The 14,299-nt window shown below is 34.9% G+C and overlaps 1 protein-coding gene across 1 annotated transcript; it reads left to right on the top strand.

Annotated features, from left to right (window-relative positions):
• Window positions 1-38: 38 nt before the first annotated feature.
• Window positions 39-2,161, top strand: LOC118033354 (pectate lyase-like). Its single transcript, XM_035038302.1, has 4 exons — window positions 39-232; window positions 328-979; window positions 1,461-1,703; window positions 1,943-2,161. The coding sequence occupies exons 1-4, from the start codon at window positions 39-41 to the stop codon at window positions 2,159-2,161; spliced, it is 1,308 nt and encodes a 435-aa protein (XP_034894193.1).
• Window positions 2,162-14,299: the final 12,138 nt, after the last annotated feature.

The following is a 14,299-nucleotide window of genomic DNA, read 5'->3' as shown; positions in this document are numbered from 1 at the left end:
GATAGGTTGAAGGAGAGAAGAAATTAGCTGGGAAAGCTATGGGAGCTGTTAAAAATTACATGTTGTTAGTTTTCTTTGCATTAGCCATGCAAACTTCAACTCCAAAGGCCGGCATCGCGAATTTCGACGAGTACTGGAAAAAGCGAGCTGAAGAGGCCAAGGAGGCTTCCCGCGAGGCCTACGAACCAAATCCAGAGAAAGTCGCTGAACATTTCAACTATGAAGTGCACAAGTAAGTTGATGTTAAACATTAATAATTGTGAAAGCAACGTCTCTTTGTGAAAATGTTGATTGTAAGTGTAAATATTGTACATGTTCTTTATTTAGGTCATTGGAAGGTGGCAATAGCACAAGAAGGAATCTAGGAAAATACAAAGGGCCATGCCTAGCAACAAATCCTATCGACCAATGCTGGAGATGTGATAAAAACTGGGCTAAGAACCGCAAGAAGCTGGGAGGTTGTGCTCTAGGGTTTGGACGCAAAACCATAGGAGGCATGCATGGAAAATACTACCGGGTAACAGACCCGTCAGACAACGACATGGTGAATCCTAAACCAGGAACATTGCGCTATGGAGTGATTCAGGACGAACCGCTTTGGATTATATTTGCTCATGATATGGCTATTAGTCTAAGTGAAGAACTAATGGTGGCATCAAATAAGACTATTGATGGGCGCGGTGCTAATGTGCACATTTACAATGGTGCTCAAATTACTCTACAGTTTGTGAGAAATGTGATCATCCATGGGATCCACATTCATGGTGCTAAAGCTGGAAATGGTGGGATGATTAGAGACTCGGTAGATCATTATGGCTTTCGTTCTCGGAGCGATGGAGATGGGATTTCAATATTTGGGTCAACTGATATTTGGATTGATCGTATCTCCATGTCTAATTGCGAAGATGGCCTCATTGATGCCGTAATGGGATCCAATGCCATCACCATATCTAATTGCCACTTCACCAAACATAATGATGTACGTATCCATTTTCTTTTTCTTTTTATGAAATTAACCCAATTAAATTAATTAAAAGTTGAGTGAGAATATCCATTATTTTTTTATGGTAGCGAAATAATTCAACTTTCATACCTTGTTCACTGCTGTTAGAAAATAATGTAAATTATATCTTGAAATCTCTTCTAACAGCTTAACCTATTTGATTGAGATGATTGTTTGATATGGTATCAAAGCCTTGATGACCAAGCGGTTACAAGTTCGAATCTCACCATCCCATATAAATTATATCTTGAACTATTAGGTTGAGGAGATTCTTTGATAACTAACGACCGCCAATGCTAATCCTCTTACTGTATAACCATGTATTATGGATTGAAGGATCCTATTTTTGGCACAAAAAATGACAATAATTAAAAGAGATATTGACTATTAATGTGTTGTATATTACAACTTAGCATAAAGAAGGTGTAATTTGCAAACACACAAATTTGTTTCGCAGGTAATGTTGTTGGGGGCAAGCGATAGTTATTCTGGCGATTCAGTGATGCAAATAACTGTTGCTTTCAACCACTTTGGTCGTGGATTAGTGCAAAGAATGCCGAGGGTCCGATGGGGGTTTGTGCATGTTGTAAACAATGACTATACTCACTGGGAAATGTATGCTATTGGTGGCAGCCAACATCCTACTATCATTAGCCAGGGTAACCGGTTTATTGCTCCTTCTGATCCAGCATGCAAAGAGGTACACTTCCTTCTAGTAATTAATGACCCTAATAAAGGGCCATTACTGCACCAAAATACAGTTTTGGGATGAATTTAATTAAAATCTTTGAAATTCTTGCTTAAAAGTTAGTATTAATTATGTCAAGGATGGAACCTGGATATTTGTGGTAGCAAACAAAGGAGATCATCGCATTTCTATATTAAGATTAAATTTGGTCCACTACACAGGTTGAACATTCTTTATATACATTTATGTAGGTGACCAAGAGGGACTATGCAGTTGAAAGTGTGTGGAAGTCCTGGAATTGGAGATCAGAGGGGGATTTGATGCTCAACGGAGCCTTCTTTGTTCAATCTGGTAATGCAATCAAGACAATGAATAAACCGGGTGTGATTAATGCAAAGCCTGGTGGACATGTGAGCATGCTCACACGCTTTTCGGGTGCTCTCGATTGCGTTAGCGGTAGACCTTGTTAATCTGTGCACCTTACTACGTGGTAGCTGTATATACAGCTAGCTAGCTAGGTGAACAAGTTCAAAACCGAACCCTAGCTAGTTGTTTTTCGAAAATAAAGGTTTAATTTAGAAGGACAATTTCAATGCTTTATGTTGTTAAGTAACTTGAATATCTTTGTAACTCTATTGGTGAAGATTAATTTACAAAAATTATTGCAATAATTTCTCTATTTAGGAATATCTATTGTATTTTCTACGACATTGATTGGTTTCTTCGGCAACTACCGACAGGTACTAAGGATCCAAGTTATCATCAAACGTGAATTTAATATTTAATTAGCTAGGTTCTAAAGCCAGTTAGGCTTTCGTTTTTATCTATTAGACTATTTGAGCATGAAAAAGAGCCCCGCAGACATGTCATTTAAGTTCCTGAACATGTCTTGCAAATTAACGAGGTCAAACTAGTTGTGAGAAGCAGCACCTTGACACCTCGCTAGAGTCAAGCTAGCTAGTTATAGAATCTTGCTTAATGGTACGAGAGGGCCATTGATAATCGCCATATGACCATTCAGATTGGAACTTAAGTATAATGCATACGAGAGCAAAATATAGGCAAAAACTTTACTTTTAATTAACTAGGAAAAAATATATATACTCAAATAGAAAAGAATATCATAATAAAAAAATAAAAAAAATAAATATAAAGAAATAAAATTCTCTTATATGCATGAATCACCCCATTATAGGTCCCTAACACATTAATGTGGACCACCTCATCATGGATCCTACCATTGGGGCTTCAAATGATAGCAACTAATGTAGGCAGAAACAACACACTAAGAGAAACAAGGAATCTTCTCATCCCCTTCTATATAAGCACATCATGTTCTGCCACATCTTATAGCAAGGGGGGCAAGCAGGGGCCCAGGCCCCCCCCAAGACATTTTAAAACTTTTCATTATGTAATTAAGTGTGAGCTCAGGTGTTAACTCTTCAAATTGTGCTTGCAATCTTGCCAAACATGTTTGCCTTTTAGTTTTTATCTTTGCATTTGTTCTGTCTTCTATGGTTGCGTTCCATGTATGGTTCCTTTCATTGACCAAGATACACACTCAAAATTATTTTCCAAGTCATTTATAATAATTTTACTTTATTTTTATGTTAAAATAAAATAAAAATGACATGCTGAAATTTGATGGATAGAATTTTTTATTTTAAAAAGCTAGCTTTATTAACATTAATTAATATAACTTTACTTTTAATTTTTTATTTACTCTTGACCGACGTGAAAAGAAAAAATAAGGTCATTACCTTGTGTAGCCCTAATATAAATATTGCAATCGATAAAACACAAATAAAAACACAAATCATGAATAAAATTTTTCTGCAAATAAATTGAAATAGAACCACCAATTAATTTATCTTTCATCAAATAAAATAAGGTAACTTAAATTTAAAATCTATTTTTGTTTTGTTTTGATATGTTTGTTAATAATTTGATGATGTTTTTTATATATAATTCTACCATTTTGCTCATTTGTTTTCTCAAATCTGCTAGTTCTACCAATTGTGTTTTTGAATTATTGTTATGGTAATTTTTTTTAATTAATTAGATATATTTTATTGGTTTGTTTTGATTATGCTTAGATTTTTTTTTATGTTTTTTTTTAAGCAGAGCCGCCAAAATTATCAATTTTTTCTCACGATATATGTTTTGATTTTAGAACATTTCATCCAATCATGTACCCAATCATCCAAAGTTAAAGAACATGTCATTGATTGCTGTTTATGTCAAGGGTTGGTTGAAACAGAAAAATCAACAATTTATCCGCTAGTTGACAGGTTGATTCGACTTATTTTGATTTTTCCTATTTCAACAACAACTACTGAACGAGTTTTTCAGCTATAAAAATTGTTAAAACAAGACTTCACAATCGGATGGAAGATGATTTTCTTGTAAATTATTTGATTGTCTATATAGAAAAAGAAATTGCTGAAAGATTTACAATTGATATGATAATCGATGATTTCTATTTTATGAAAGAACAACGAGCACAATTAAAATAAATATGTAAGTTATTTGATAGATATAAAGACAACAACATTAAAGTGATGGATATATTATGAAGATGAAATTAACTTCATTTCTTTGACTCAATTTGGTATTGCTCCAAACCTTTTACATTATAATAAAGTTATTATATGTTTGTACTAAGTTATCTGAATAAAACAAAATTATACAGGTTTTGTTTTACAACTCTTGTACAATAAATTAAAACAAATACATATCTTGTTATATTAATTTTGGCCTCCCCTAATAAATAATTCTAGCTCCGCCCCTGCTTATAGCCATGGTTATTCCATAGCACATAGCAAAACAAAATAACAACCAAGGATTGTTGAGCTCTAATATCATTTATCGCAGATGAGAGTGAATGATAAGGAGTTTTTTACATGTCAAAACCCTCAAAAACCAATAACACTATAAATATAAAAAGTCTCTCAAAACACTTAATTGTATTCCTTCATGTCTCCACTTGCCAAAAGATTGTTACAACCAATTGAAGCAGAGTTTATGTTAATTAATAGGCTTATATAATCAAGTAGCCACCTTTTCTATTTATATGACTAAGTCAATATACATGTGTTATGGTGTAGCATACTACACAGGATAAATGTATTTACAAAACATTTAATAACATGCCTCCTCAAGATGAAGGTGGGTTATCCATATAAAGCTAGGAATGTAAATACGCAAAAGCAAAGTGAGGGAGTGGCTTCGTAAGAACATCAGCTAATTGGTTTTTAAAAGAGATTAAATGAATCTAAATCTCATTTTTAGCAACTCGATCATGAACAAAGTGATAATTAACTTCAACATACTTTGTATGAGCATGCAAAAATAGATTAGCAAACAGATAAGTAGCACCCAAATTATCGCACCAGATAGTAGTAACAGAACTAAGAGAGAAGCATAAATCTAACAAAAGATAGTGAAGCTAAAGAACCTTAGTGGTACCATCAGCCAAATCCTTAAATTTCACTTCAGTAGAGGAGCGAGCAACAATGTGTTGCTTCTCAGATTTCCATGAAATGGTAATGGTGCCAAAAAAGACAATATATCCACCAATAGATTTTTTATCATCAATACTCCCCGTTCAATTGGCATCAGTAGAATCATGAAATGATGAAGAGAAGCCACGAGCAAGGTGGAGGCTAAAAGAAGATATACCTTTCAAGTATTTCAGTATACATTTAACAGCAACTCAATGGCACTCAGTAAGAGCATGCATAAACTGACATACCTTATTTACAGCATAACATATGTCTAGTCTAATAAAAGTGAGATATTGAAAAGCACTAACAATTTGTCAAAAGCGAGTGGGATTCAAAAATAACTCATTAGACCGCAGGTCAATCTTAGAAACAAAGGTTGGTGTATCAACAGGTTTATATGATGACATACTAGCACAACAGAGGATATCAAGAACATACAAGTTGGCTAAGCATAAGGCCCATACTGGTGGGAGTGACTTCAACCCCTAAAAAATAATGGGCATTGCGAAGATCATAGAGTTTAAACTCTGAACTCAATATGGTAATAGGACATGTGAACAAACAGGATGTGATCGATGCAAAGCCTGGTAGATATATGAGCAACCTCACATGCTTCTCGAGTGCTCTCGATTGCGTTAGAGGTAGACCTTTTTAATCTATGTACCTCACTACCTGGTATCTGTATATACAACTAGCTAGCTAGGTGAACAAGTTCAAAACCAAACCCTAGCTGTTTTCCAAAATTAGAGGTTTAATTTAGAAAGCAAATTTCAACATTTGATGTTGTTAAGTCACAACCAGAAATTCGCTTAATAGCAATGGATTTACCGACGGAATATTTTTGTCGGTAATTTGAGGTTGAAATTATCGACGGAACTTTTTCCATCCGTAATTCAGTTGGTAACTACTAACAGACACTATCCGTTAGTAGTTATCAACTGAATTACGGATGGAAAGTTCAGAATTTAAAAAAAAAAAAAAAAAAAGAAAGACAGGTCGTTGACGTGGAAGTTTTGGTGGGGTGTTTTTTTTTTACAGATATAAAATGACAGACCTGTATAGTGACATGACCGGTTCACATTTAAAAATACTAATGGAATCACCAACGGATTTGAAATGGCGAATCCGTACGGTGACGTGTCTATTTTTCCGACAGAATAGCCGACGGTTACACTGATGGATTATGCCGTCGGTGAAACCGCTGAAAAAGTTTATATAATTCCCTACTGCCGACCCTCTCCTCCCATATTTCTCCTTCTTCTTCCTAATCCCAACTCTTCCCATCTACAAACAACCAACACCCAAACAAAAATCTCTCTCACCTCAGCACAACAAGTTATATTTCTTGAAGTTTTGTAGTCACAGCATCCATGTTCTGATTTGCCGATGGATTTTATCAATTTTTGTAAGTAATTATATCTTTTAAAATTTTAACATTTAAATGTCAATTTTGTTGTTTTTTTTTAGTATATGTATTTTGTTAATAGATGTACATGTTTTATTGTTATTTCTCAAACAGACTTGTAGTATATGAATGTATAATTTTATACATGTTATGGTTTGTTTTAGATTTTGTAAGATTTTATTTGTTTGTAAATCGTTAAAACTTTATGGAATTACCAAATTACATGTGTTGTTTTGAAATAATTAATAGTTTGCTTATTGGGTATGTTTTAAGTTTTATCAATGGTATTGCGGTGTGGTAATTTTCGTAAAATTTATATATATTAATTTGTATGTATAGACGTTAAATAAATTATCATAATGAATATTTAATATTTATGAGAAGTTGTGATTGGTTTGTTGGATAATCTCGAGGTAAAGTAATATTTTTGCAAGTTTATTTACCTAACTTAGTTAATTAATACATGATGTCATCATAATTTTATAGAGGTTCGATATATATAAGTCATGGATGATCGTTCATGGATGTATCAAGATTCACCCCAAGGATTGCGGAGGATGGATTATTATAACGGGGTTTAGGGTTTTATTAATTTCACAACATCTATTCCCAGAAATTTTACTAGAGGCGATATTAGGTGTTCATGTAGGAAGTGTCAAAATAAAAAGTATCTGCATCCAGATGTTGTAATGATGCATCTTCTACACAAAGGGTTTATGGAGAATTACCAGTGTTGGTATGCACATGGAGAAGTATTTGTTAATAAGAGGAGAATGGGAGAAACGATGGTTGGGTCAATTTCTAGTGTTAACAACGTGCATGAAGCGGCATATGCCAACACTAATCCTTACAGAAATATGGTTATGGATGCAATGAGAATGAATCAAGGTAATGTCAGTCAATGTCCAATCATAGAAGAAGAACCTAATGCATATGCAGCTAAGTTTTTTGATTTGTTGAAAGATTCTGACGAACCATTATGGGATGACTGCACAAACCACAATAAATTATCGGCTGTGGCACAAGTGTTTACCATCAAGTCAAATCACGGGCTGAGTGAGGTCGGGTATGACAAAATTATTGAATGGGCGAGAAGCATTTTACCTAAAGGGAATAGGCTTAAAAAGAACCTTCTATGCTGCAAAGTCCATGATGAAACCCTTCGGTTTAGGATACCAGAAAATTAATATGTGCCCTAACTTCTGCATGTTATACTACCTTGAAAATGCTGAGATGACCGAGTGCATGACATGCGGGCATTCCCGTTATAAACCCAGAACTAGCATGGGAAAGACTCTAGTGGCATATAAAAAACTTAGATACTTCCCAATCACACCTAAACTATAGAGGTTATTCATGTCACCAAGGACTGCTGAGCACATGACATGGCACCAAGCACATGATGCGGTTGATGGTGTGATGGTGCATCCTTCTGACGGCGAAGCGTGGAAACGCTTTAACAGTGTGCATCCTAACTTTTCAGCTGAATCAAGGAATGTGCGTCTTTGGTTGTATACAGACAAATTCAACCCATTTGGTTCATTTGTTGCTCCCTATTCTTGTTGGCTGGTCATACTCACAATTTATAACTTGCCACCGAGAATGTGTATGAGGCCGAAGTTCATTTTTTTATCTACTGTGATACTCGGTCCAAGCAGCCCGGGGCAGAATATAGATGTTTGTCTTCGACCATTGATTGATGAGTTAGCGCAGTTGTGGTCCTCCGGAGCTCTGGCTTATGATATATCGAGGAAACAAAATTTTCTTATGAGGGTAGCTTTAATGTGGACTATCAATGATTTTTCAGCTTATGGAATGCTTTCTGGTTGGAGCACACATGGGAAACTTGCATGTCCATACTGCATGAAAAAACAACAAGGCATTAACGCTAACAAACAGAGGTAAAGCTTATTTTCTTTTACTGTCATCGTCGCTTCTTGCCACTTAATCACAAGTACAGAAAGAACAAAAAAGATTTCTTTGTTGGCAGAGTTGAAAAAGATGTTGCATCCCCGCATCTTTCTGGTGAAGAATTGCATCATGTTGTATTAGAGTATGGTGACATTGTGTTTGGCCATCAATCAGGTAAGCAAAAGTTTCCTGGTTTTGGTTTGATCCATAATTGGGTAAAGTGAAGTATCTTTTGGGAGCTTCCTTATTGGAAGACCAATCTGCTCCACCATAACCTTGACGTCATGCACATTGAAAAGAACGTGTTTAAGAACATTTTCAACACCGAAGTCTTTCATGTTAGTGAGTTGGTTGAACCATATCGAGTTGCTCCTTCGATTGAATTGGAAGAAAATTCAAATTTTCGTGTTTTCGATGATAGTCTTGTTGATGTTGACGCAAAGTTGAATGTTGTTTTGAACTCTAGCAGACAAGCAAATGTCGATGAAGAAGATGATATCCATATTGAAGATTGCAATGAAGGTGATGACTATTCAATTGATGATGAAGAAGAAGAAAATTCTGACTAACTATCAAAACGAAGCCCTGTGTAAAACCCTTTTTCATATAATTTAGATTATGGATGATATATTTTTGTAACATGAAATATTTATTGTTTAAGCATTGTTGTTATTGTTTTGTGCGATGGACAGTTTATCATTTAAGTTTTTGCAGGAAGGTAAATAGGCAATACAAATACAACATTTCTTGTACAGTGCATCAATCATCGACATCCATACCGACGGACTCCCGTCCGTTGGCATCTCACAGAGAGTTCGAAAATAAATACAACAAAATGCCACAATCACTGACGTCCATACCGATGTAATTATGTCCATACCAACAAAAATACTGACGGAATGTGCAAATTCCAAAAGGTGTGCATTGAATGCACCTCTAACCGTGTCAGATTACCGACGGAATTACCGACGAACCGTGAAAAATATGGAGGGTAATAAAAAATTTTGATGCGAAATTCAAAAATTGTAGATGGATTTTTAACACTTTACCGATGGATTTAATTAAAATAATAATAATTTTTTATTTTCTTCGGTGAATCCATCGGTAAAACTGCCCTATAAGTTCCAGCGACCGCCCCTTCAGTTTATTTTTTCTTCTCCCCCGTTTTTCACCTTAAAATTTTAATTTTTTTTCCTGTCAATCCTTCAAGGCTTTCACCTAGAATCTCTAGCAAGATTTGTTGTGAATCTTCATCACATTAAAAGGTATGTGTTTTTTTCTATTTCATTTTATTTTATTTTTAGTTATTTTTATTCTTGTTATGTTTTTTTGTTTTGGTGTATTTTTTTGTAATGTAGATAAAGTTTTGAATTCAACACATTATTAAGGTATGCATATTTCTTTCCTAAAGTCTATAGTTTTTTTTTTTAATTTATTGAATATTTTTTATTGTTGTATTGGCATAATTGTTATTAGTTAATATGTTGAATATTTGTTGTTAATGTTGAATTTACCTTAGAATTAGTAATTGAATAAGTTGGAATAATTAGTAATTTTACTCTATTATTGCATGATTTGTGTTTAATTATTTCCATTGATTTTAATTGTTAGTCTATAATTTTATTTTTTTTAATTTATTGAATATATTTCATTGTTATATTGACATAATTATTGAATAATTTATTTAATTATAATTGTTAACGTTGAATTTACCGTAGAATTAGTAATTGAATATGTTTGAATAATTAGTATAGATTAGGTGAATTGGTTGTGGCTATTGTTAATATTTGCAGGTTTATGGATTTGGGTAATTGTGGAGACGCACGTGTGGAGTCAAGACCGCCAAAAGGGGGTGCAATAGTTCATTGACAGTCGTGCTCAACATTTCGTGGTATGTTTGTTCAACCATTTTATTTTGTAAGTTATTATTATGTTTATTGAATTGAATATGATGATTACTTTTTTTATTTTCAGGAGGCCTATAATAATCGGTTGAGGGAGAGATACGGGGACGATCCTTTGACCCATCCAGAATTCGATCCGGATTTGTGGATGGAGGTTGGATTATCAGGTGGACCCGATAAAAACCGGGTTTACGGGCTCTCCAACACTACAGCCGACAACTTGCGGTCGGCCCGCAGTGCTTCAACCGTCAGGAGCTCCCAATCAATATCGAGCTCCCAATCTAAGGAGTTTGTGGTCTTGCAGCAACACAAGGCTCATCTCACCGAAAAGTACGACCACCTATCAGAGGCGTACACACAACTCAAAGAACAACAAAAAGCAGAGTCTGAACAACAAAGAGCGGCCTATGAACAACTTCGTGAAATGGTCATAAAAATGGCACAAGGTGGAACATGTGTGCCTAATCCTCTTTGGACGTATGACCACCAACCTCCTCCTCCTCATCCTCCTCCTCCACCTTTATATTAATTTTTAATAAACATTATTTACCTTTAAAATTTCATTTAATATTTTTTTTGAAATACATTCATTTTGTAATGAATAATATTTAACTTTGATTTTTTGTTTTTGATGCTTAATATAAATTTTATTTGCATAATTGGTTTTTATTACCATTAATTTATATCATTTTATATTATGTATTCTAAATAATTTTTAAAAAACAAATTTAAAAAAAAAACAATTACAAAGGATTTACCGACGGACGTAATCCTTCGGCATTTGATAGTAGCTACCACCATCACCGACAAATTTCCAGACATATATATTCAGTCGGTATTTCATACACTCACCGACAGGTTTACCGATGGAATTAATCCGTTGGCATGTGACAGTAGTTGCCAAACATACCGATGAATTTACAGACGGATATATTCGGTTGGTATTTCAAACACTCACCAATAAATTTACCGACGGGTAATGGCCGTCAGTAATTACACTATATCATCGATGGATTTTATTCCGTTGGTATATTTCAAGCGGGAAAATTTTTTTTTTGGCGTGCAAATTCCGTCTGTAAAACCATCGGCAAATATTTTTTTGTTTTTCCGACCGATATAGCGACGGAATATGGAATCACCAACGAAAGGAAAGTCGATGGACGTATTCCATCGGTAATATAATCGGTAAATAATTTACTGACGAACTCCTAATCACACACCGACGGAATATTTTCGTCGGTAAAACTGTGAAGTCTTGTAGTGAGTAACTCAAATATCTTTGTAACTCTATTGGTGAAGATTAACTTACAAAATTATTCTAACAATTTCTCTGTTTAGGAATATCTTTTGTATTTTTTACGACATTGATTAGTGGGGGACAGTTTCTTCAGCAACTACCGAGAGGCACTGAGGATCCAAGTTATCATCAAACGTGAATTTAACACTTAATTAGCTTGGTTCTAAAGCCAGTTAGGCTTTTGTTTTTATCTATTAGATTATCTAAGCATGAAAAAAAGCCCAGAAGACATGTCATTTAAGTTCGTGAACATGTCCTACAAATTAACGAGGTCAATCTAGTTGTGAGAAGCTGCATCATGAGCCAAACTCAAGCTAGTTATGAGAGTCATGCTTAATGATATGAGAGGGCCATTGATAATCACCATATGAACATTCAAATTGGCCTTGAAATGTAATGTATACGATAGCCAAAAATAAGAGATTTATTATAAGTCTAAAACTTTAAAGACCAATAACAATATACACATAAAAATACTGTCAAAGTACTTAATTGTCAAAGAGATTTTCCTTCTTTGATACTATAAGGGCAATATTACACTTTAACCCTCCTCTCTATATAAAAAACTCATAAGCTATAAATAGACCATGAATCCTTTAAACAAAAAGTTTAGAATCGTTATTCTCTACTACATATTTATTTAGTTCATTCTTATTTCTTAAAAGCTCTTTCCATGATTGATGAAACCCCAACACAACAGAAAATATGTCAACAGCTACACATGTGGATACGTCAATGGCTAAGCCAGCGGTTGCGCCTAGGTTGCGCCTCATGTGGCTATGCTAGTGGTCACACTTACAGCTCCGTATGTCTATGTTAGTGGCTATACACCGCTATATCCATGGTGGCGCCCACAGTTACATCTACGGCTATGTTGATGACTACGCTCCCAGCTATACTCCATGGCTATCCGTCAAAGCTATGCCCACAAACTACTTTAATGGTGGCTTGTACACATAAAAGGTGTCATCGGGATTTGAGGGGCTCTAATGAAAAACAAATGCTCATCAAAACACTTCTAGAATAGAACGTGTGACAGACCTCCTTACCACAACAAACACTTATACCCATTTGAACTCTAATGACCCGTCAACCAAGAGCAAGTTTGTACACACATCATGTTGGCTGCCCAGGGGTAGAATCATACCTTATCACCCTTACAAGTATTTGCACTCGCGGCATCCCCATCCTTGTAAGAGGTTCTGCCTAGTGCAATTGCATAATCTCCTTGAAAGGGGTTCTCTCTAGTGCAATAGCACCGCTTTTCAAAGGATGGATTAAATGGATTCCTAAAGACTAACAAATTAAAGTAATTGTTTCTCTGACATGCAATTCTTATATACAAATCTTTAAAAAAGGCTTCTAAACTCTTGCATAACCTCTTTGGAAGGGGTTCTCCTTAGTGCGATTGCATATCCTTCCAATAAGAGTTTCTTCCTAGTGCGATTGCACAATCATCTTGGAAGGGGTTCCCTCTAGCATGATTGTATAATCTCTTTAGAAAGGGTTCTCCCTGATGTGATTGCATAATCTTCTTAGAAGAGGTTCTCTCTAAGGCAATTGCACATTCTTCTTAAAAAGGGTTCATCTTAGTACGATAACACAATCTCCTTAAAAGGAATACTCTATAGTGCGATTGATTCATCTTTCATGATAGCTGAAGATGGTCAACCTCAACAAAGCAACAAGACCCTAGTTCTATGGACAAGTATATACCACCAAGGCTAACTGGACCCAGGAGAACTAACACAGTTCTTTAAATAGGCTCTCATATCTGATGATATCTCCAAGGATGATCTCGAATCTCTCATTCTTAGTTTTGATCTATTTCCAATAGGACGCTCTTATGCCCCTATGTTATCTCTAGGGAGGCCACAAGCCTTTAGCTCTTAAGAAAATGCAATAACTCTCCAAGAAAGCAATTGACTTAGTATTTCTGGCGCAATAGCATCACATTCACTGGGTTCTTAATGCATGGAAAAGCTAAAGATAGTAGTTCAACAAAGAACACAATATTATTTTATAGGCGAAAAGGGTTGCAAATGTGAGCTCTAAGTTCGCAAGTTTATGAAAATAGCATGAAATCCCAAACTAATAAGAAAATTCACAAAAACTACCAAAATCAAGGTTCCATTATGAGATTTTTTTTATATCTAAAGATTTGACAATATGCGTAACGACACAGAAGTTATTATAAAGAAAATGGCCTCTTGAATATCCTATAAAAATTTAAGCGTAATCCAATGGTTGGATAAAAAATTATAAGACTTTTGAGTTGTTTTTCTAGTGTTCCGTGATCAGACTCCTGAGGATCATACCTTGTCACCCCTACAAGTATTTGTCTAAGTACAAGCACCTCCTCCATAGGTTTCTTCACCTATTAGAAGAAAAAAAAAAATTAAGGGTTTCCCCATAGTTTACGTCTATATATTTAAAGGTTTCTTTTTCAAACATGATGCACACCCTTGCACACGAGTTCCAATCAAAGAACAAGTAGGTTTATTTTTTCAAACATGATGCAAACATGACTCAGACGAGTTCTTTGGAATTTTATTTGGACACGAGTTCCAATAAAAGAACAAAGA

The sequence above is a fragment of the Populus alba genome, chromosome 15, assembly GCF_005239225.2.
Source record: "Populus alba chromosome 15, ASM523922v2, whole genome shotgun sequence".
Lineage (NCBI taxonomy): Eukaryota > Viridiplantae > Streptophyta > Magnoliopsida > Malpighiales > Salicaceae > Populus > Populus alba.
The sequence above is the reverse complement of the archived record's forward strand: the minus strand, read 5'-3'. Positions and strand labels throughout refer to the sequence as shown.